We start from the raw sequence: 25340 nt of genomic DNA, 5'->3' as shown, positions 1-25340 counted from the left end.
AAGTTCATCAACTCTGCATCAGCCAAGGCATTCCTTAAATTTGAAGCACATAAGCGGTAGTTTAACGCTATTGGTTAGTTATGGTCAGCGCTCAGTTTCCTATTGCACAGAGCTCTGCGGGTCAGGGGGCGTGCTTAGCAAAAATAAATAAATAATAATGTATTGCTTGTATTATATCATAGTACATATTAAAATAATCACCTTACGGATTTCTGAAAAAGCATTCATAATTTCAGAAAGGGGAAAACTCTGGAAAAATACTTGACTGAATAATTATAAACTTGACGGCCGTCACTAATACATCCGTTAATTTAGGTTGTATAAGTTATGTGGAGTCTGACAAGGCATGAAGGGGCACTAAAGATCAGACAGATTTTTTTAAATAAAGAAAGAATATTTCCTCTGCAGTATTTTATCAGAAAATATTCAAGAAACTAAACTGATGAGGAACTAAAAAGCATATCTGCTTTAAGGCCTATCTCCACAGACCAGGACGAGGTTCTGGGGCCACTTTCAATCCACTTCAGGAACCGAGTCCAAAACAGATTACCAGGGTAGAAATGTACCCCAGAATACGTTTCTGTTAGAGAGGCAGTACTTCTGAAACAACCTGGAACTTTTGAGGTTGTGGGGGGAGAACGCGACACACCTGGCCTTCCCAATGATGATCTATAGAAAATAGGATTTAAAAAAGACATTAGGCATATCTACTGCTACTAAGAAAATAGGGCTGTAGATGGTTTGTGGTATGTGAATACCTGTAGGCTGTCACTGTGAAGGAAAAACTTGGATCAAAACAGGAAATGCCATCACAAATATAATGTGATTCCCGTCCACTCTAACATCCTGTTGTCTACCTGAGGAGACATCTTTCCTCCAACGTTTAGATCTGTGCTAAAAAGAACATCTGGGAGTGAGAGTTTGAACGTTTTCACTTTTCTGTCACTCAGTTGTCTGGAGTAACGTTGAACTCCAGCCAGCACCAACAAATGACATCAGGAATTAAATACGGGGATATCCGAGGGGGTCCACCAAAGCAAACCAGCGAACCAAATGACTTTTCCATGCACAGCTCAGGCTTTTGGCCTGGCGTGCCACATCGGTTGCGTAAGAAACTTGGAAGCATGTCATAACGTAGAGTATCGGGTTTCAGCGCAATAAAATGTTTCAGCAGGCGGATGAGGAGAGGAGCGAGATTTAGTGACAATAAAAATGACAACTGTGATGTGGTTGTGTGTTAGATGGAAGTAATCAAAGCCAGCGGGGATTTCCTGCTACAACTCTCCACTTCAATATGGACTTTCGCTCTGTGACAGTTTCACATTTTATTTCTAAGAGGTTTATTACACTTTTATTAGGTGCAAAAAGGCAAAAAGATAAACTGCTTCAAAATATTCGTAAGCTTTGAAAATAACAAATGGCGATTAAATATCCGTATTTGCTTTCGTGATGAACGAAACTCACTGGTAGTGACCGTTGTAGATGTTTGGGGTCCTTTGATGTTGTTCTTGAGGACGTTGAGGGACACCTCGTACTCCTGTCCTGGTCCAAGCCCAGACTGAAGGAAGTGGTTTTGAGACGATGGAACTGTGCTCACGACTTTTCCGTTTTCTTCTTTCTGTAGAGACAGAAAAAAAGAAACAGATGTAAAACCTATCATATATTCACAAAGGACAACAAATTACTCAGCCGAGTTTATTTTTAAAGATTTGTATTCATCAAAATAGGATTCAGCAAACGACCAGAGGGAATGAAGTCCTAGGATTGGACTTTAGAGACAGGACGTCAGTCTGAGCTGCATCCTTTCGGCTGGATGAAGCTTCAGAGAAGAATTTAAAAGGTCCTTGTTGGATTTTGGGTGGATTGCATAGGAGCTGGGATAATTTCCTAAATAGAACAGATTTGTTCTCATGACATACGAAAGGTAGCCAAAGACGTAAATAAGCTCAGATAAGGAGAATTAAGATGTTCATCATCTGAAGCAACCGATAAGAAGAAAGCACCTGCACGGGAACACGTTTGTGCCACTCATGCTTTAAGTTTGATCAAACAGACTAGTTAATAGTCGGACTTCATACTAACTTTGTGATGCATTTGGTGCTTCCAGCCAGAGGTGTGGACTCAAGTCACATGACTCGGACTTGGGTCAGACTCGAGTCATAATTTTAATGACTTCTGACTTGACTTGATAAAATCTATAAAGACTTACGACTTGACTCTGACTTGAAAGCCAATGACTTGCAACTTGAATCGACTTGCATCTGTTGACTTGATAATGACTTGAGCATATTTGATATTTTAGCACAAAGTGGCACGACAAAAGGACAAAATTCATAAATCATTCTTGGTTCTGGGTTTGATTTACTGCTAACTGCAGCAGCACTTTGTTTATAAATAATTTCAGTTGCACTTTCTGCTTGTTTGAGCAAAATAGACGAAGCTTCAAGAAGCTTTATTTCCAGAATTTATTTATCATTATTGTCATTAAATTGAAGTTGGACAGATGACTTGATTATGACTTGAAAAGCGCCTTGGGCTTCCTGACAGGGTTGCGGAAGGCGCTTTATAAATAAAGCTTTGATTGATTGATTGATTGAAAATTCAAAGTTAAGGACTTCGACTCAACTTGGACTTGGTTGTCTTTGGCTTGGACTTGACTCAAGACTTGACTGAAAAGACTTGTGATTTACTTGTGACTTGCAAAGCAGTGACTTGGTCACACCTCTTCTTCCAGCACTAACAGCAAAGGAACCTACAGCATGCCAGCTTGGTGACTGTCTTGACTTTATTCTAAAGTCAAACAAATGGAGTCACTTCATTCCAAAGCCTGTTGAAAGAGTTTGGCTTAACTTTGACAACTCTTGGAAATATTTTCATGCATTTTTGTTCCTTGATTTCATTATTGGTGTCCTCATCTCGCCTTCACTGAGATCCGTAATGGGTTGTGTGAGACAGCTTAAAAAACAAGACTATCAACCTGAACCAATGTAGGCCCAGTATGCACTAACTGTCACAGTGGGATGTGATTACAGCATCCCAGTTGTGACCCAGATTTCATTAGAAGAAAAAGATTTGCCTTAATGCTTAAGCTTACTCATATTTATTACATTTGCAGCTGTCTTTAGTGAGAATACTTTCCTTGTGAGTGGTTCCTGTTTGAAGACGTAGAAGTCAGTAGGAGGAGAAAGTGGCAGAAGACGACAGGATTTAGAGACTCATTTCCTGATATTTGGACATCTCACCTCTGATTGGCTAATAGCAACGCAACTCTACCGCTGACTCTGTTTGTTCTGCAATGTTGATGTTTTATCTCCACAAATAACACAAGCCTGGAGGAGTTCTGCTGTGTGGTGGAGTTGCTAAAGCTAACAATTAGCTTCTACTAGTCAAGACGTTCTCTGCTGTTTCCTGGACGCTAAACCTACAACAGCCTTCCCCACCGTGAGTCAAGATGGGTGAGTCTATGAATGTTAAGTGACATGGATCTGTCAGGCTTTTCTGAACTGAGAGTTCTATATTCTATCAGGAGCTAATGCAGGAAATTGGAGTAGGAGACTAGTGATGGGAATTCCGGCTCTTTTTAGAGAGCCGGTTCTTTTGGCTCAGCTCACCAAAAAGAGCCGGCTCTTTCGGCTCCCAAGTGGCTCCTCAGATTTTCAGTTGCGTAGAGTACATTTATAACCAAAATAATGCAAAACTATATGTTAAATGATTTTCTAATGTAAAAAAAAGCAATATATCAAATATTTGTCATTTCTATGGATTTAATAACTGAACACTTTAAGAAATCTCCACTTTCCAACTGCTGGCGCTAATTTTCTCACCGTCTTCGTCGCACTCTCCTCTCTCTCTCTCTCTCTCTCTCTCCCTCTCTCGCCTTTTTCCTCCTCCTCATTCCCTCTCGTCTCCCTCCACCCGCTTGTGCTCTGCTGTGTGTCTGAGTCTGATCCTCCCTCTTCCCCGTCCCTACTGTGTGTGGACAGTCTGGACATGCAGTTACACATGTTGACCAATCGCCTGTAGCTTTCATCAAAGCAAAGGGGGAGGGGGGAGGGGAGGGGGCGGCTCCCAATGTCGAGCCGGCTCCCGTCGTTCACTTCAAAGAGCCGGCTCTTAGAGCCGGTTCGTTCGCGACCGACACATCACTATAGGAGACTATTTCATGTTAAGCCTGCGTGAAAAACTCAGGGTGCCCAATTATAATCAAATGTTCATTAAAAAAGTGGTTTTTCAGTGAAGTTGACCTTTAATATTAAAAAAATGACAAAAACAAATGGAGAAGCAACTGTACCTGTCACTGTTATATAAAGTTAAGGTCAGTGCTTCGTTTAATTTTGCTTATCAGGAAGAGCTCCAACTCCTTTGTGTAAATTTTGTAGATTACAATAATTGATGGCATTAATGGAAAGGTGTGGCACTGTGGCCTTTTTAAGATAAACCTTTTTATACTTGTGTTCAGCTGCATCAGATTTGCTACTGGCACACACACACACACACACACACACACACACACACACACACACACACACACACACACCAACTCAGGTTAGGCTCGAAAGCATTTCCATTCATGATGAAAATGTTTGTATGCGCCTCATGAATGGGCAGCAAAAGAAACTTAAAGGTCATTAAAAGGGCAGCGTGTTTAAAGTTGAGTTGAAAGTCGACTGAGGCTGGAAAAATAGAAGCTTCTGACTTACCAGCAGGCACAGTCGATTCATTTCAAAGCCTCAAATAACCTGGTAGAGAATTTCGCCTCAGCTCTGACATCCCAGTTTTCCCTCAGACAGGGTTGTTTTCATGTCAAAGCTAATTTAATGGTTAGTGCTGAAGAAAATCCGTGTTTTACTGAAGTTTCCAAAAAGCTAGCATAATTTATTGAAACTAAGTCTTCTTTGATGTTTAATAAATGGAGTCATAGTCTTCAAAAAGAGACAGGCAGACTAACCGTGTTGCGGAAATGGATCTCCCAGGCGTCAAAAGAGATGTCCAGCTGGTCCCACATAACCTTTACAGAGGTCTCTCTCACTGATTTAAACCTTAAGCCTTCTGGCTGCGGGAGGTCTGCAAACACAAACGTCATTAATGTTTGTTTGACGGTTTGGGTTTGAGGGTTAGGGTTTTGAGTCGGAACACAGAAATGACTGTTGGGTACCTGTGGCCACTCTTGCACTGACAGGGATGCTCCTCTTGTTGCTCAGGACAGCGTAGACACTGATCAGGTACTCAATGCCAGGTTCAAGCTCTTTAACGGTGGCGGCGGTTTTGTCTCCAGGCACAGTAAAGTCCATGAGAAGACCCCCAGGACTGGTGGGGACATACGTGATGAGATACTCTGTGACCAGCATATCGTTGTACCAGGACAGGTTCACCGTGCTGGCGTTGACCTCTCCAACCTTTAAGTCCTTTGCAGGAGAAACTGGGAAATGAATGTAAAGAAGAAAGGATGTTTTCTCGTCCACCATGTAGAGCAAATGCAGACTCCATAGACACATCTGGCTGTGGTATGAACCACAGCCAGAAAAGCACAGACCGAGAGCAGCACAGAAACCAAAATCCTTTTTTTACTTCCACCAAAATAGTTTCTCCCAGGATGAGTGGTGAGAGAACTTTGAGAATGGAAGGAAATCACATCACTTTAGCTTTTATAGTGTTTCAGGTTAACAGATGGAAACGTTCAGAAACTAAAATGCCCGAAAGTTTATGTTTGCACTGAACTCCTCCTACCTCCTGAGCAGTCCTCCCCGATGTATCCCTCGTCACAGGCGCACTGACCGTTCACGCAGCGACCTTTGTCCTGGCAGTTGTTGATGCAGCTCCGGTCTGCACAGCTTTCTCCCTCATATCCACTATCGCACGTGCACGTTCCGTTGATGCAGCGCCCCCTGAGGTTGCAGTTATCCAGACATGCAAGCACAGAGCAGTCCTCTCCAGTGAACCCTTCCTGACAGATGCATTTGCCGTTGTAACAGTGACCCTGTGCCAGACAGTCGTTTGGACAAGCTTTCTGACTGCAGTTTTCACCACTGAAACCTTCGTCACAAACACACTGGCCACTGATGCAATGGCCCTGATTGCTGCAGTTGTTAGGGCAGCTCAGTTCACTGCAGTCCTCGCCAGCAAAGCCTGCGTGGCACTCACAACGTCCGTTAATACACTCCCCTTGAGTGTAGCAGTTTGAGGGGCAGAGGCGGATGCTGCAGTCTTCCCCAGTAAAACCCTCATCACAGACACACTGGCCATTTCCACAACGTCCCCTCATCAAGCAGCTGTTGGGACAGGAAAGCTCGGAACAGTCATCCCCCTGGAAACCGACGTCACATGAACACTGTCCATTGATGCACTGGCCTCTACTGTTGCAGTTATTCAGACACGCCAACTGGCTGCAGTCTTCCCCTTGATAGCCGGAGTCGCAGATGCACATTCCATTGAAGCATGTGCCTCTGCCACTGCAGTCATTCAGGCAGGTGAGTTGAGAGCAGTCTTCACCACTGTATCCTGCAGAGCAAATGCATCCACCATCAACACAGAGACCGTTGCCAGTGCAGTTCTTGGGACAAGAGCGCTCTCCACAGTCCTCTCCAGTGAAGCCCTCGTCACAGTAGCAGGTACCGTTCACGCAGCGCCCGCGGTCGTAGCAGTCTTTGGGGCAGATGAGTTCAGAGCAGTCAAAGCCAGTCCAAGGCACGTTACACACACAGTCTCCATCCACACAGGAACCACGGCCCAGGCAGTTGTTCAAGCACCGAGTCTGAGAGCAGTCCTCGCCAAAGAAACCATCCGAACAGTTGCAAACACCGCCCACGCAGAGGCCGTGCGCTCCACAGTCCACCAGGCAGAGCTCTATTGAACAGTCATCCCCGCCGGAGCCCTTGAAGCACTCACATTTTCCATTCACGCAGTGGCCGTGGTCCTGGCAGCTAGCAGGACACTCGGGCTCTGCGCAGTTGGGTCCCTTCCAGCCAGGATCACATGTACACCCATGGGTTTCAGCATTGTAGTTTCCATGGCCACTACAGTAAGGTTTTGTTCCAAACTCACCTACGAATAATGAAAGAACAAGAATCTTAGTTTTCATGGAGGATTGCATCAGTTTGGCCCAACAATGTGTTTGTACATTTACGTTCCCACATCAAACACCAAAGCATTTTAAAGACATGAAGCCTATGAAAGCCACACTTTATACTTTTCAGTCTTACATTACCATGCACACTGCAACCTGCAACTATGACAAATAAATGCAGCCTACCTGTAGTTTCAGGACTGCAGCAGACCCCTCCACCGCTACACTGATCCCTCAAAGCTGAAACTTCTCCTTCAAGCATCTCCAGCCGGCTCATGAGGTCCTTGACGATGGCCAAGTCATCATTACAACCACAGGCCTGTCGAGGTATGTTAATACGGTGTGTGAAGACGATCTGGTTGTCCTCATCGAGTGTGTGTTCAGTGACGTGGTGATCTGAGTTGATGTCTTTAGGATGGAGATGGCTGCTGTCTGGGGATTCCAGGTCCACCGAGCACAGGGAACTGGTAGGAACGTTGATGGTGTATACATGGCTGAAAACCACAGGATGTCCTGCACTGGGGAAGGTGACGTTATGTTCACTAGGAGGAAGCAGGGTCTGTCGCCGATGTCGTAAGACTTTTTTGATGAGTCCAGCATTTGAGGAACTAATCATAGCGATCAGAAGCAGACAGGCTGGAAGACGAAGTGTGCCCATGCTAGATGTGAGATGCGGAACCGGATGATAAAAATCTGTCTGGATTGTTGGATACAGCCAGTCTTAGTTAGGATGAAGGACCTAAAAGCACCAGCGAAAAAGTCAGATCAGACAAATATTATTTTGGATTCGTTCAGCATTTGCTTATAACAGAAATATTTCTATGACTTTTTAAGTAAATGGCTAAAGAAATGTGAACGTGAGTTACAATTAAACTCAATCAGCTAAAACACACGAGAACAGACAGATCATTTGCTGCTGTGTCCCCCAGACTCTGGACCTCTCTCCCCCTGAGCCTGAGATCAGTGGACTCAGTGGTCTTCTTTAAAAAGCAGCTGAAAACTCACCTGTTCAGGCTGGTTTTAGTGTGACCTTCTGTTGATTCTTCCTCACTATCTTCTCTTCATGATGCTGTTTCTACCAGTTATCTTTCTCAGGATCCCGTCTTTACCTTTTCTTATTCATTCTTTGCTTCCTTCACATTTATATTGTAAATATCTCGTGTTTCCCCAACTTTTAATATGACTTACACATACAGTACAGGCCAAACGTTTGGACACACCGTCTCATTATGTGCTTTCTTTATTTTCATGACCATTACCATTTACCAAGAGGACAACAAGTGCTAAACACCTCTGGGAACTCCTTCAAGACTGTCGGAAAACCATCTCAGGTGACTACCTCTTGAAGCTCATCAACAGAATGCCAAGAGTGTACAAAGCAGTAATCAGAGCAAAGGGTGGCTATTTAGAAGAAAATAGAATATCAAACATGTTTTAAGTTATTTCACCTTTTTGGGTTAAGTACATAACTCCTCATGTGTTCATTCATAGTTTTGATGCCTTCAGTGAGAATCTACCACCGTAAATGGTCATGAAAATAAAGAAAACACATTGAATGAGAAGGTATGTCCAAACTTTTGGCCTGTACTGTATATGTCACGTTCTGCCCCTGCCTTCCTGACTGTCTCTCTCCTGCCCTGATTAGCCCTTATTGTTCTCACCTGCCCCTCATTAACCTGCCCATGTGTTCCTGATTTCCCTGTATATTTATGCCTCCCTCCTTGTGCCAGTCTTTGTCAGATCATTGTTGTTTGTCGTGTTGTCCTCGTTCCTGCCGTATCCTGTCATTAAACCCATTTTTACTTTATCCGTGCCTGCATTCCTGCCTCCTGGAACTCTCCACCACACATGGTCCGCCATCTCCACCCTTCACACCATGACAGTATATATATATATATATATATATATATATATATATATATATATATATATATATATATATATATATATATATATATATATATATATATATGTAAGTATATATGTGTGTGTGTGTGTGTGTGTATATATGTATATATATATATATATACATATACAATTTATTTACATTTTTTATTCTCGTGAGGCACTCTATAGAACTATTTTCTTCTTCTTTTGGAATTCATAGGCTTTTTTTTGGGGGGGGGGGGGGGGGTTACAAGAAATGACAAATTTTGCTAATGCAAAAAATACCTTAAGCCAAGCAAAAGCAAAAGCACTACAAGCTAGGAAACACATGGCATACTTTATTCATGTATAAAACTGATGCTGTGCTAATTCAACCACTTGTAGACTTAAATTGAAATCTCCCATCAAGCCATTTCTCGTCATGAAGCATCCAGATGGAGTATTAGTATTAGTATTAGTATTAGTACTTTCACCTATAGACCACCATTTTCATCCTACACTTGTTGACCTCCCTCTGGTGGAGAATCTACAGCTACCTTGGGACTGTTTATTTATTATTGTTATATTGTTAAAAATGTACATAGATGAAAAAACAGGTTAGTACATAGTTGTGGCGTTTTACCCCTCGATACATCAAAGGAAAAGGGACCATTAAACTTGTCACAGCAACATCAAATGAGGACTGAACACAAAAATAAAGATTGTAACCAATAAAAAATCACATAATTAGTTTCTCTTCATGAGAATGACCTGCGCTTGTGCTACGGTGAATTATTCATCCATTCATGCACACATTCACACACTGGTGGTAGTTGGCCACATTGTAGCTATTTCTAATCTGGGACACACTGACAGAGGCAAGGCTGATGTGCATAGGTCCCTCAGACCACCACCAGCTGGGTTGTGTCTTGCCCAAAGATGTTATGACTGCAGCAGACTGAACGGGATGCGAACCTGCAACCCTCTGGTTACAGGCCAGGCACTTAGCTCCTCTGCCACAATCTCTCCATACTAGAAAGTAGGGCTGTATGACATCAGTAGTTGCCATGTTGTTTTCTTGGTGCAAACATGATTTTAACTGAGATAAACTCACATTCCCCTCACTCCTCCGTCTAAATCAACTGTGAACATTTTAGGCAGTGTATTCCCATTAGAGTATCTAATGTTTTGCTGTGATGCTTTTGCGTTAAAAATGTTAAATACTGAGATTAAACATTTTTTGTTGCAGTACAGCCCTACTGGTAACCCTATCATCCCAAAACTCTGATGATTATTACTTGTTCATAACAAAGAGCCACTAGGAAGCTTTGACAGTCGTGTACTCGGTTCTCTGCTGTTTTTATGGCTAACCCATGACTGTTGGAGTCATCATGTTTGCAGATGACACCACAATAGTGGAAATCATACAAGATAATGGAGAATCACTATAAAGGACAGTGGCTGATCATGTTGTGAGCTGGTGCAAGAACAACAATCCGGTGCTCAGTTTAGAAAAGCAAAGAGGACGAACGTCGTCTTTCAAATATCACAACCTGAGCACAGGTTCCTCTACGTGAGTGGCTCCTGGGGGGAGACGGTGGCATCCTTCAGATTCCTCGGAGTGTAACATAATCAAAACACAGATTCATTTCTTTTCTTACTTTTCATGCTTTCCTGCAGATGTAATAATAATAATAAATAAATAAATAATAGATAAAAGTGTCTGCCAAATAAATAAACATAAACAAGACTCTTCATGTGGGAAACTGTCCTCAGATCAGTTTGTGATGAAACAGATGACTGAAATCTGACAGAAAGCCTGCGGTGTGTACTGATCTCTGTTTCAATCCTGGAAACTGGAACAGTTCATTAAAGCCATGATGTTACTAAACACTGAAACGTTTTACAGATGATGTTTCTGGACCTTCATCATGTTTTTTCTCAAGTACACAATGATAAACAACTTATTCTAAAACAGCCTGCAAACATCACTGAGCAGGATTTACATGTTAATCTGCTGCTGAAGGCTTTCAGAAATGAGTGCCCTCTTGGCCCAGCACAAGCATTTTGTCATCTTTGTCTCTGATTGTTAGGCTCCTGCACATGCAAACCAGTGAAAAATGACCTCCACAATGAAACCAGTACCTGCTGACATGTGGTGCACCTGGGTTTGTTCTGCAAAGAGCTTCTGGAAACCGTTAAGAGCTTTGAACTGGCCAGGAAAAGAAGTTATGACATTCAAAAGGTTAATCTCTGTGTCTGATGCATCACTATGTAACAATGACCACTTTCCTTTTTCCGTCCCTCTTCCATGAATTCATGAAGACATTTTACACAATACAGAGATACAGATTTCAAGACCGTCGCTCATAAATCCAAAACTTGAGTCCTTTCCATATAATTTTCTAGGAAATAAAGAAAGTCAGAGTGACAGAATGTATTCTAGTTTCACAAAAACGACTAAATCTCTAACCTTTGAGTTGAAAAGGAAGATACTGAGCATATTTAGAATAATTTACAGATATCAGACCTGAAGTAAAGACCCAAGATTCCTTGACATTAATCCTCTAACTTAATATGATGAGAATTGATGAAATTATCACTGTTTTATCCTGCTGTCTGTAAGTGCTCAGAGTCCGTGTTGTGTGAATTACTATCAGTTATCCAACATGTTGAATGTTCTAGATTTGTGATCGGAACAATCCCAAAGTGCTTATGAGATAAGAGCACTCTTAACACACCACACATGGCAGGAATATCTGGTATGATTATCTTTAGAATTATTAAGGTTGTCAGAGAGATCAGATAAAAAATTCTGCATAAGTATTTTGCCGTGCGATCCGGGCCATAAGTCAGGTGACCGCGGCCATCTTGATTTTTGAGAACAGAGTTAATAAGTTGTATTTTTGAAAGGATTTCATAAAGGTTAATTAAAGTTCACCCACTGGTTAATAAGATGTTTTACAAACAAACACACACATGCGCAGACACAAGCAAAGTTATTATATTTCACCTTTGCTTGGTGGCATTAAATATTTCTGTAAATGATCCTAAACGATCAAAAATGATCCTGCATCTTTTCTCTCAGCTTTAATGCATAATTCATCAGATCCTCGGGATTTCTTCTAGTTACATCTTTCCTTGCGGTTTTCCTTTTGCTAAATCAGACTAATTAAAGCTGAAATTTCCTCAATATTAAAGTTCAGCTTTGAAGGGGAAGTTGAGTGGAGCTTGAGTATAAAATATGACAAATATGTTTATTCCGAAGGATGGAGAGTCTAAACAAATCTTGATGATTTTTCCTGTGAGGAAAGCCAAAGACACACTCCTGTGGAAAACCAGTAAAGCAGGAGACAAATGTTTTTTTTTTCAGGCTAAGAAGTCATTGTGTCCTTTAACCTGAGCCCATCGTGATTCGTGAGTGTTTAGGTATGAAAGAGGACTCTTCTAACTGGTCCTCATCTTCGTCGCACTGGTCTTAGACATAAACTCTCTTTCATCCCAAACTCTTGGCTGCATTTCTGCTCACCTGCAACTCGCTCTTTGTAAAGAACCAAAATAAAACTAAGCTTGAGTTTCATGACTTATTGGACATCTGGTGAGTGGGCTGGGATGAAGGAAGGTTCTGGCTGGAGCTGTAAATCTAAAATCTACATTATAAAATATGTTTTTGATCTCAGCACAGGAAACTATACAGCACAGACCTTTTGTGTTCTTAAAGGTAAACTCCTCCGCAGGTCCCTCGCTGACTGGGTTTGGATAACATCCAGTTATGACTCACTGAGGCAAAAACAGTAGGGGGGACTTTTGACAGACAGCAAAGATTTTCATTCATTTCACAGGAAAATTACAGAATAAAATAACTCTTTTTTATTAATTTGATTATTTGGATCACTGAGGTTTATAATATAATGTAAAAATGTATGTATTTATAATGTATGCTACTAGTATAAATATTGTAAAAAAAATACCCACATTTTTATTTTTTTTTCTCCACCCCTTCATTTTCGGTCCCTTATCCGGGGTCGGGTCATGGGGGCAGCAGCCCAAGCAGGGAGACCCAGACTTCCCTCTTCCCAGCCACTTAGGCCAGCTCCTCTGTGGGAATCCTAAGCCTTTCCCTGGCCAGATGAGAGACATAGTCCTTCCAGCATGTCCAGGGTCTTCCTTTAGGTCTTCTTCTGGTTGGACGTGCCCGGAAAACCTCACCAGGGAAGTGTCAAGGAGGCATCCTAACTAGATGCCCGAGCCACCTCAACTGGCTCCTCTTGATGTGCAGGAGCAGCGGTTCTACGCCGAGCCTCTCCCAGATTTCAGCCGCTTGTATTCGTGATCTAATTCTTTCGGTCAATGCCCAAAGCTTGTGACCATAAGTTAGGGTTGGAACGTAGATCGACTGGTAAATCGAGAGCTTTGTGTCTGACTCAGCTCTCTCTTCACCACAACAGACCGGTACAATGCCCACATCACTGCAGATGCAGCACCAGTCCCCCTGTTGATCATCTTTCCCTCACTCGTGAACAAGACCCCAAGATACTTTAACTCCTCTACTTAAGGCTGGACCTCATCCCTGACTCGGAGAAGGTATTCTATCCTTTTCCGAATCAAGTCCATGGTCTCTGATTTAGAGGAGCTTATTCGCATCCCAGCTGCTTCACACTCGGTTGCAAACCGCTCCAGTGAGAGCCGGAGATCATGTTCTAATGAAGCCAACAGGACCACATCATCTGCAAAAAGCAGAGACTCAGTCCTTAGACCACCAAAATGGATCTCCTCAATACCTTGGCTGCAACTAGATATCCTGTCCATAAAGGTTATGAACAGAATCAGTGACAAAGGGCAGCCTTGGCAGGAATCCAACTTTCACTGGAAACGAGTCTGACTTACAACTAGCAGTGCGGACCAAGCTCTTACGCCGGTCATACAGGGACCTAACAGCCCGTATCCGAGTGTCTGGTACCCCATACTCCCAGAGTACCCTTCAAAGGGCCTCCCGAGGGAAGAACGTCTTCTCCAAATCCACAAAACACATGCAGATTGGTTGGGCACCCTCCAGGACCCCAAATGGTATAGAGCTGGTCAAGTGTTCCACGGCCAGGATGAAAACCACATTGCTTCTCCTGAATCTGAAGTTCAACTATCCATAGACCTTACCAGGGAGACTCAGGAGTGTAATCCCCCCCCCCCCCCCCCCGTAGTTAAAACACATCCCTACCTGTCGGTCTCCACCAGTGGGTTCAGGGATTGCCATCACGTCAGGCACTGACAACCCTACAGCCGCAGCATGGAACAGGGCCCACTCACACTCTATGTCCCCCGCCTCCCCCGGAACATTTTGAAAGTTCTGTCGGAGGTGGGAATTCAAACTTCTTCTGACAGTAGACTCCGCCAGATGTTCCCAGCAGTCCCTCACAATACGCTTAGGACCACCAGGTCTGACCGGCATCCTCCCTCACCATTGGAGCCAACTCATCATGTCATGATCCTGCCATGCCCTGACCTCCATGCACCATCATTCATCTCATCAGTCTTCATTCATCACACCTGGTCACCTCATCAAGCTCATGCCACACACTTGCCTCTCCTGCTATATGAGATCCGGCCTGCTCTCCAACCATTGCCAGATTATTGAACGTCCTTGCTTGTAGATCTTCCAGCCTTCCTTCCTGCCTGACCCATCGATCATCAACCTTGTTTCCCTCCTCCACCTCGCTTCACGTCTGACCCTCGGCTGGAACCCTGCCTGCATTCACTACCCACGTCTCTCGCCTGCTCCACGGACCTCTTACAGATCTTCCTGGTTCTGACCCATGCCTGTTCACCAATTCTGTCTCCAGCCTCGCCCTCCATGGGTAATGCCACATCTTAGCATTTTGCTAATTAAGACTTTTAAAGTGCCTCACTGTGCCTCGGGTCCTCATGGGTCTTCAAGTCCAGTCATTACACACCACCAGGTAGTGGTCCGTTGACAGCTCCGCTCCTCTCTTCACCTTCAGTGTTCAAGACATGCAACCGCAGGTCAAATGAAGCGAGTACAAAGTCGATCATCAGCTGCGACCTAAGGTATCCTGGTGCCAAGAGCACGTATGGACACCTTTATGTCTGAGCATAATGTTCATTATGTTCCTCTTGATGAGCACATAAGTCCAATAATCAAACACCACTCAAGTTCAGATCAGGGGGGCCGTTCCTCCCCACTACAACTCTCCAGGCCTCACTCATTGCCCATGTGAGCATTCAAGTCCCTCAGCAGAACGTGGGAGTTATCAGAAGGAGCGCTCTCCAGTACTTCCTCCAAGGACTCTAAAAAGGGTGGGTGGTCTGAACTGTAGTTTGGTGCATAAGCAGAAACAACAGTCAGAAACCATCCCCCATGTAGGCGGAGGGAGGCTACCCTCTTATTCACTGGAGTAAACCCCAATGTACAGGCACCAAGATGGGGGGGGGGGGGGGGGCAACCAGTATGATCACCCCTGCTTGGCACCTCTCAGTGGGGGTGACTCCATAGTGTCCAGCCCCTCTCAAGGAAACTGGTTCTGGAGCCAGATCCATGACTTGAGGCGAGTCGGACTATGTCTAGTCGGAATTTCTCAACCTCACACACCAACTCAGGCTCCTTCCCCACCAGAGAGGTGACATTCCTCGTGCCAAGAGCCAGCTTCTGTAGCCGAGGGTCAGACCTTCGGCTACCACCCATCACACACTTCACCCAACCCTTTTGGCCCCTTTATTTATTTATTTATTTATTTATTTATACATTCAGGACAGAATTTTATAAAATACAGGGACTAAAATATCCTTTACCAACCAGGTAACCTGCTAGTTAGTTAACAGTCAGAGTCAAACAGAAATGTTCTCTGTGTGTGTGTGTGTGTGTGCGTGTGTGTGTGTGTGTTTGTGTTTGCGTGTGTGTGTGTGTGTGTGTGTGTGTGTGTGTGTGTTTACGCAAAGTAAACCATCTCAACACATAATTTAATAAGATGAAAGTGATGAATAAATGAAAGGTAATTGTAGGAAGGTCTGATTTGTCTTTCTGGTGATTTTAAGTGGGATTTCAAAATGTTGCAATTAAATTATACAAATCAGTAGGAGTTAACCAGGATGCCGACGGTAAAATGATGCTGTAGGCTAAAGCGTTTGCAGTAACCCCCTAAGTGTGGCCTGGCTGACGTCACGAAGAGCGCAGCCTCACAGGGAGCTGTGTTATGACTAGACATCATGGCAAACAGCTGATAAAGGATCCAGTGAATGTATGATCTGAGACATCAGCTGTCTATAATTAAACTGGCTATCTGCCTGGAAGACAAAGTGAAACCATAAACTGTGGTCCGTCTATCGTTGATGGTCAGCTTTCCAGCTGCTGCCTCCCAACTTCTGATCATTACTAAAAAAAAATTAAAAAAAAAGAATTCTCTACTTTAGCAACAAGTTCTCTTACATTCAAATCTGTTCATCTGCATTTCTCATCAACCTGGAGGTAAATTTTCAAATTGCTGTTGGTGGTGTTACATTTTCAAAAGGTACAAGGGGTCTAAGTTATGGGGTTTAAAGTTTGGGTTCTCGTGGGCAGTTTTACAAGGCAGGCACCGCTACTCAGAGTCATGCAAATGTCCTGTTGATGCAAATCCGATTCGATGCTTTGGTGCAGAACAAACTAACAGAAGTTCTTACAGTTCAAAGCCAACCAACAGAGCAGGACTGGGGTGAGCCCAGGACGTCTCATTTGACAGAGGGCAATTTGCAGAGAAAAGTGAAATGAATATAAGTTGGTTCCTAAGCTATAATCCATTCGCTGAAGCTTCAGAACTCCTCTCCACACTGGCAGCAAGAAGGGAACTTTCCCACGTGGAAAAAAAAAGGAATTGGGAATGTTGGCCCAGGACTGACGACATCTGTTTTGTAAAGTCAAGAAAAAAAGGCACTTGTCCTGTTTCCAGTTACTGCTGAGGTTGGACCTTTGGTTTAAAATAAAAGTGCTTCTGCTTGCAAAAACTGATCAAATGTGAGTTATTGACTCATGTAAGACATCCCTGCAACACAACGCTGCCGCAGTCTCCATCTAAAGGTCAAAGGTCAGCCCTTTAAGGAAACCCTAGTAGCCGACAGCCGCGTGGTTCCACTCGGTGCCAGATGAGCTCATCTGCTTGTTTCTTTTTTTTCCCTGAGAATCTTTTTGTTTGATCGCTTCTGACACGCAGAGGCTTTATGTCTGAAAACATCTGGCTCGGCTGGGAATCCTCCCAGATGAGTTAACAGGAGCAGTTACTGAGGCTGACACGGTGGTAGCAATTCTCATTAACAGATAACAAATGCTGCCTTCACTGCATGGCGGAAATCGTCAAGTGTGTTGGAAAGTTTATCATCTCCTCAGGTTAGCCGGAGCAGGGGGCTCTGGAAGTCTTTTGTTTCAAAGTTCTGATTCACTCAGTGACTCTGCTGTAGTCTCTGTAGTAATGGTTGTCTTGTGAGTGGGTTTCCGTGGAAATGCAGCTCTGGCGCTCCTTCTTCATGGGCTAGAAGCTTGTTGGAGGAGTGGGCTGCAGGAAACAAGATTTCATGATGTGCAAATGTCTCACCTCTGATTGGCTAACAGCAACACAACTCTTCCATCACCTTTGTTAACACTTAGAATGCTGTAAAGCACATTTCTTGAGTAAAAGTGATGTCACACCGAGTGGGGTATTGATGAGATGTATAGGAGTCAAATAACTTTAAAAAGTTTTACCTGACTTATTTAACCATAACTGTTAATAACAGATAAAGATAAATAGACTAAAACTAATATAGTGGTTGGCCACGCCCATTGTTAAACGGGCTATTATCGGTATTAACATTTGTGTTCAACAACCAATAGTCGGAGTCACGAGTCTCAGAAGCTTTTATTTTGTAGATCCAAGTTTTGGGAACCACTTTTCTAGATGTGCCTTTGTTGAATTTGCTCAAACTTCTGGTTTAATGAATCCAGGTCGGTGTTTGTGAACAATTTTAAAATATGCAATCACAGTTTTTCTCATCGCCTTGATGCTAATCACTGAATTAGAAAGGGAAAGGCCCTGTTCACACTGGATTAAGATCTCATCAGTCTCTCATCACCTCAGACTGCAGCACATTTAGAAAATCTCCATTTCAGGATGCTGCTAGGCTGTTAACATTCCTCACAGAAAAGTTCCCCTGGGATGCTCTTCTGCACCTTCACTGTGATCCATACTTCTGGCTTATACATCACAACAATTCAATCACATAATCCCACAATGCTCCATGACCCAACCTGGCACAGCCCTCTCAGACTGCATCGGGTACATGTGAAAGGATGAGCCCAGCATCACCATATGATGTGGTTGACACAGAAGCCTGAGACCAGCCTGGCCAGTCCTACTTCACTTTACAAGGCCACTCAGGTGCTGGCTGGCCCCATGCATGCACCACTAACACAGTAAACTGGAATGGTGGTGATGATGGCGTATGCATGCTCAAAACCATCATTAAGCAGTTAGACTCTGTCAGAGGGGTCAGAACTAAGGCCAGAATCATCAAGTTAATAGTCTTTTTACATCTGTGCTCTTCAAAATGAGTCCAAAGTAGGAATATTAGTCAAAATCTGACCCAAAAAACCCATTCATCTACATCAACAGCCTGCCGGAGAGACAAAACGCACCTCTTTAATTGTACAAGTGATCGTCACACAAAATCACTTCAAGGGCCTTGCATAACCCCCTGGACTGCACATTGGACATGCCTGCTGCACATGTGATGGGATGTCCACCATACTGTTATAGTTATAGTTATAATAGTGGTCTACTCCGAGCCCCTACCAGATGACGAGCTTCTCACCCTATACCTTGCAGAGAAAACTCATTTTGGCCGCTTGTATCCGCGATCTTGTTGTTTCGTCACTACCTAAAGCCCATGACCGTAGGTGAGGGTAGGAAAGTAGATCAACCGGTAAATCGAGTACTTTACCCTCCACCTCAGCTCTCTTTTCACCACGACAGACCAGTACAACGCCCACATCAGTGCAGACGCAGCACCAATCCGCCTATCGATCTCATGCTATAATACCTCTATGGTCAATATAAACCAAGTTAATGAAGACATTTCCATGAAACTGCTCTCACATTAAGCCATTTCAGCAGTTTTTTTCTAGACATTTTCAGCACCTTCCAGAATGAGCTTTTTCAGGCCTCTGTCACGTTAAAGTACCAATGGGCAGTTTTTACTCTTAATCTCTGTAAACATCCATCAAAATATTGTTGAAAATGAATTAAATAATACTCAGTTGTTGAAAAATATTTCCGGCTTCGTAACATATAATCACAAAAATTGGCTCTAAAACACACGGGAGTGGGGCTAAGTCTCTGGGCGACGCCATATTAAGCTTGGTTTATGCTTGACGCATTCACTTTCCGCGCAGTGATGCGGCTCGCGGATGGAATACGCTTCAAAACTCGCAGCGTTTATGGTTCATGCGGCTCGTCTCTGCGGTGAGCCAATATTCTCCCAAACTGAACGGGGCAGCATGGAGCTCTACGGCATGCATCCAACACTACACCATAGTAGAAGTAGAAATGACTGTTTACAAAATGGCATGTCAGCATTTTTAACAGCGTCCTCGTCTTTTCCGACAGTGCGAGCTATTTCTCTCCAAGAATTATTAACAACATGTTGATCACGGTGATCTCTGAGAGCTGAATCATACAAATGTCTGTATTTACGAACCTCTGCCGTACTAGTTCTTGCCGGTCCGCCATGTTTATCCGCGTCCGTCCGTCCACGTGGTTAGAAATTTTCCGAGGTGCGCGTTGCGGAAATTCTGGGCCGTGCGGAGGCGCGGTGGAGGGGCGTGGTTGTTAAAATGACGCAACTTTTCCACACGGAGCCGTGCCGACCTCGCGGACGCGTCAAGCATAAACCAACCTTTAGACACCTTGTTTCTAAGGGAGCCTGTGAGGACAAAACGCATTTACTGATTTGTAACAAGTAGTTACAAAACGTTCACCTTTCATAAACGTTGTCGATTTACACAATTACTTCTTCACTTGTTCCCAGTGATGAAAAAGAGCCTGATGTGCTTTTCATTTTGCTGGAGGTTGTGCTCCCAGGGATTTTTGACTCTAATGGCCACCCATTGGTACAAAATATGCCATCACAGTTTGGCATATTTTAAACCCTAAAATACTGCTATCTGGGAGGGGAATAATGTAGAGCAGCTGCTCTCCTTCTATGCAAACTTCCTCATTTGTGAATTACAAACGGTGACTTTTTGAAACGACTTGTTTCAGGCACATAATTCCCAAAAAGAAACACTGACAGAAAATTAATGGAAGGATGTTTTTCACATTTTGAGTGTTTATAGAAGCAATAGAGACCCACATGGCTGCAGTAAAGGATGCAAAGGGGGAGTGTTGCAGGTTATGGCAGATTTTTTACTTTACAGCAAAGTCTTGATGTGGTGGAAAGAGATCTTTATGCAGAAAGATCTACTGAAGTATTTTGTAAAGTGAAACATGGCCCAATTCCAGAAACTAAAACTTTAAGGCCCACACTGTCCTCCATCACTTCAGGCCCGCTTCTCTCTGGATAAACTGGCGCTTGCAAAATATCTAAAAATCTTACAAGAGAAGATAACGAGTTGTGTGATGATGAGTTATGATCCAGCCCGGAGCTGTTTGAGTCCAGGTCATGCAGAATAAAACGATGTGGGACAAGCTCTAAGGGAGCAGAAAACCAGCTGTCCATCTGGCAAACGCGTGTCACCTCAGACCCATCTCACACATCCCAGAGTCCCAACGCATACTGCTGTTGCACAGCGGCTGTAAATCATCCAGGCCTCAGTGGCTGGCATCATGCACATTATGGACGCAAGCAGAAAAATCTGTAGAGGGAGGGGGTATAAAACAGTACGGCAGAAGAAGGGAACGAGTACAATCTCCTTCATCCGAAACATTTTTCTGAAGGTGGAGACAAGCCGGTGACTCAAACTTTCCACATAAAGGCTGAATCTCGACACGAAGCGACTGCAGCCAGACCCAGATTTCAATTAAGCACAACTATCGGGCTGAACGGATGACTTATTTCTATCTGATCACTGGCTAAACCAGCCCCGCCTCCCACTCCTTTCTTCATAAGGGAAAAAAGTGGTGCTCAATAAGAAGAACTACTCTCCCTATGTGGCGAGTCCGCAGGAATAAAAGGCAGATTTGATGTTTCTATTTTCAGTATTAATAGCAAACCTGACTAGACCTGTGAGCGTCCCTCCTGGCACAGCTTTGAGCCGAGTCCACATGGTCAGCTCTGCAGAAGGGTCATCACCTCTGATCCCCGAACTACCTGCTTTGTGAGTCTGAAGAAAAAAGCTGCTCTTCTAAAAAAAAAATCCTGCAAGCTTGGACACAATAACCGAAACCAGCATAAAATCCGATGCATCTAATGCATCAGATCAGTAGAAAACTGTCCGTCTCATGCATAAATGCATTTTCTCACCTCTATAAATGTATTCAGTTGTTCACCTGCAGGTAACATGTGCTGCTCCTCCAAATCCTCACAAATTCAGCCAAGCCACGGAAAGGATGCTCCGCTCTCCTCTGCTGGCGCTGCGAGCAAGGTGGCAGCTCTTTCAGTCTTCCCTCAGCTTTATCTTCCTCCCCTCACAGCTCACACTCAGCTCCTTGTCTGACAGAGAGAGGAGAGTGAGTCAAAGAGGAGAGACGGGGAGTGTGTGGGAGGAAATGTCTTTGAAAGCCCGAGGGGTGTTATGGTCAGACACCCATTGCTTTAAACTCCAGCCCTTAAATAGCCGTCATTCTCTCTCCCTACCTCAGCTCGTCTGCCCTCCCTTCGCTGTAACTAATGGATGCAGAGCCGGGCTGCTGACTTTAAATGAGATGCCGCTGCTGCTGGGAGTCGAGACCTAAGGAGCGTTGCTTTGTGGTTGTGCGGCAAAATTAGAGAGGGAGAGCCGAGCAATGAGAGGAAAGTTGACGGTGGGCAGACATTTTTCTTCAACAAAAACTACCTTCTCTCTGATGACTTGTGCTTTTCTTTAGATTAAAGGATTTTACTCAGACTGTTGGGTTTTCTAAACACAAAATCCAGTTCTTAGTCCTAGTTGAGTTAAACAGAGCAAATGGTTCAGTGCCTCCATCTCAGCAGGTCAAGTTAAAGACGGCTTCTTTCTGCAGCACTCTTCTAGTAAAAATCAATAAATCAGTTAAAGCGAGACACAAATCTCTCTTGTGCTCTGAGAGAAAATGTTTTTATGCTCACAGGGCACGTCTACACTTAACAGATGGGATGAGCAGGAAACTGACACGCTCACGTTGAACGCCCCAGCCATCATGAATCTTGGAATAGAGGCAAGCTGCTGCATGAAATATGGAGCATCTTTAGTAATTGACCCCAAAAACTGCTCCGAAGTTCATCTCTGGGGAAGTGGGTTTCCATACGCTCCAATTTATTTTTAATGGGATTAGAAGCAGATGAAGCAAGAATCTGTGAAGTCTCTTCAGTGGGTCTGGGAGGCTGGTTGAGATATGCCATTTTTAGTAATATTTGCATGTCATGTTTAATTCATGGGGTTTCTGGATCTAAACATGTGACATCTAACGGGTTGTTAAAGGTAGAAACTAAAAGAGTCACATTTTAGAAAGCTGAGAAATACCTGTTTTATTTATTTATTTATTCATTTATTGCAGTTAATCGAAGAGGATCAACTTTAAAATCTGACACGGTTCATTAAATCAGAAAATTTTTTAAGCTCAAGCCAACCTCAGGATGTGGTCTGAAGGAGATCCGGAAAGAATAGAGAAACGTGGGTGGAAGAAAGTAAATGGGTCACACCGTGGCGCACTTTATTTGAGACGCCACATGTTTTTCACATGTAGCGTGCTCTAAAGTGCAACCTGCACAGTTTGGTGAAAAACGAATCCTCACCTGCACCGCACAGCCACAGGAGCCACGCTGAACAAAAATATAATCACAACACTTTCTTTCTGCTTCCATTTCTCATGAGCTGAATGCAAAGATCTGAAACATCTTCTAAATACACAAAAGGCTCATTGCTCTCAAATATTACCTGTCTGAATCTGTTTTAGTGAGCACTTCTCTTTTTGTGAGATCATTCGTACCACCTCACAGGCGTAGCACATCAAGGTGCTGATTAGATAGCGGGAATATTTCACAGGTGCGCCTTAGACTCACAATAAAAGGTTGTGTACGCCGATCCAGAGCATCCCAAACATCCTCATTGGTTGACATGTCAGGTGAGTATGCTGGCCATGCAAGAACTGGGATGTTGACAGCTTCCAGGACTTGTGTGCAGATCCTTGCAACAAGGGGTCATGCATTATCATGGTGCAACATGAGAGGATGGTCATGGATGAAGGGCACGACAATGGGCCTCAGGATCTCGTCACCCTATCTCTGCCCATTAAATACTCCTGTGTCCGTTGTCCATAGCAAAAGCCTGCCCATACCATAACCCCACCGCCACCATGTGAAAGTGCATTCACAACGCTGATGTCAGCAAACCACTCATCCCCTCAAGACACCACACACGCTGCCTGCCCTGAACAGTGAAAACTGGGATTCATCCATGAACAAAACGCCTCTCCAACATGCCAGACATCATCGGATGTCAGCATTTTGCCCACTCAAGTCAAACGACGAACTGCAGTCAGGTCCAGACCCTGATGAGGATGGTGAGCATGCCGAGGAGCTTCTCTGAGAGAGTTTCTAACAGTTTGAGCAGAAATTCTTTAGTTATGCAAATCAATTGTTGTTGCAGCTGTCTGGGTGGCTGGTCTCAGACGATCCTGGGGGTGGACATGCTGGATGTTGTTGCAGTAAATGAGTGGCTAAAATCTGTTTTAGAGCTGTAGCGAGGTACTCTGAGTAGAGACTTGAGGTCTCATTGAGACGACTTTGTAAAGTGGCTCTGGGGAGGACAGTCTGGGCCGTCCTGTCACGGCTGCAGCGCCCCCTACTGAAGCTGGGTACGCAGAAGACTGTGAGTCAAAGTACGACTCAGACACAATGTCTTTAGTTTACATGGAGAGACAGAACGTACAATTATACTCGAGACGCCCACTAAGGGGCACATTGAGTCCTTTTGGGTTCAACTCCGACATTCCAGGTTTTATATGGATTTTCCCTCAGTGGTGCCACATTACTGCTCTGAGGGTTGAAACTTTATTATAAATAGTCTGGAGTGTTTTATTGTTGTTGTTATATGTGCTGCTGTAGCAAGTGAATTTCCCCACTGTGGGACTATTCTATTCTATTCTATTCTATTCTATTCTATTCTATTCTATTCTATTCTATATAAACCTAAAATACTGGAAATATTGGAGTTAATGTACAAAATGTGTAATCAGTTCATCCCCCAGCAGAGGAAACAAACATCTGCATTTCATTTTACGGGAATTCATTTAAGATTTTTGACTCAAATTACAAATGTCAGCTTCATAGCGGCACTAAAGTAAAAGCCAAAAGGTCACAGAAGTCATTAAATCACCCACTGAGCATCACGAGTTACCCTCACTTTGGCCTGATGTGGTTCGGGGGCTTTGGGTTAGTTCAGTGTTACGGTAAGCAAAATAAAACTATTTAATAAACAATTACTCAACAATTTTATCAGTAGAGAAAAAATCAGCAAGCAATCAACATCTTTGGGCTGTGGAAAATTAGCTTAGTTACACGGGTCAACAGTCTGGTGGTTACTATGGTAAACATGAAATTGGCATGATTTGGAGTCCTACTCATTAATAGTCATGCTACTTGGACATCTTGCCTCTGGCCAACAGCAACATGACGCTTCCACTGCTTCCATTTGCTCTGCAACACTGATGTTTTATCTCCATAAATTAAACAAGCCTGAAGGAGTTCTGCCATGTGGTGGAGGTGCTAATGCTAACTGTTAGCTTCTACTTGCCGAGATGTGCTCTGCTCTTGCCTGGCTGCTAAGTCAACAGCTCTCCCCGTCGCGAGCCCAGATGGGTGAGTCCATGAATACTAATTTACAGTGTAGCGTAGACCTGTCAGACTTACTGACCCAAACGTTTCCTCATCTATTTTCTATCAACAGCTAATGCAGGAAATAGGGGTAGAAAACCATGTTCTCATTCAGCATGCGTGTCTAATGATTTCAATTACATGTTATTTAATAAGCCATAACGCGTAGGATTCCATATTAAATATGAAATAATAATAATAATGCATTGAACTTATATAGCGCTTTTCAAGACCCCCAAAGACGCTTTCACACACGCTCACATTCACACACTGCTAGTGATGGTAAGCAACTTGTAGCCACAGCCGCCCTGGGGCGGTCTGACAGAGGAGAGGCTGCCATTTGGCGCCGTCGGCCCCTCTGACCACAACTAACACAGGCAAGTTGGGTGAAGTGTCTTGCCCA

At 43.7% G+C, this 25340-nt stretch overlaps 1 protein-coding gene across 6 annotated transcripts in view; it reads right to left on the bottom strand.

Annotated features, from left to right (window-relative positions):
* tnca (tenascin Ca) overlaps nucleotides 1-21598 on the bottom strand; it is a 56417-nt gene extending 34819 nt beyond the window's left edge. For 5 of the 6 annotated variants that reach the window (XM_015943147.3, XM_015943151.3, XM_015943152.3 and 2 more), the window contains exons 1-6: nucleotides 21410-21596; nucleotides 7250-7802; nucleotides 5728-7041; nucleotides 5156-5419; nucleotides 4949-5064; nucleotides 1465-1618 (exon numbers count right to left, since the gene is read on the bottom strand). In XM_015943147.3, coding sequence (XP_015798633.3) covers nucleotides 1465-1618; nucleotides 4949-5064; nucleotides 5156-5419; nucleotides 5728-7041; nucleotides 7250-7721 — 2320 coding nt within the window. In that variant the 5' untranslated portion in view covers nucleotides 7722-7802; nucleotides 21410-21596. Of the gene's footprint in view, nucleotides 1-1464; nucleotides 1619-4948; nucleotides 5065-5155; nucleotides 5420-5727; nucleotides 7042-7249; nucleotides 7803-21409 lie in introns of all 6 variants that reach the window. The other variant, XM_015943149.3, reaches the window with a different exon arrangement.
* Nucleotides 21599-25340: the final 3742 nt, after the last annotated feature.

Source organism: Nothobranchius furzeri, chromosome 6 (assembly GCF_043380555.1).
Source record: "Nothobranchius furzeri strain GRZ-AD chromosome 6, NfurGRZ-RIMD1, whole genome shotgun sequence".
NCBI classification, from domain to species: domain Eukaryota; kingdom Metazoa; phylum Chordata; class Actinopteri; order Cyprinodontiformes; family Nothobranchiidae; genus Nothobranchius; species Nothobranchius furzeri.
This window is presented reverse-complemented; position numbering and strand designations above follow the sequence as displayed.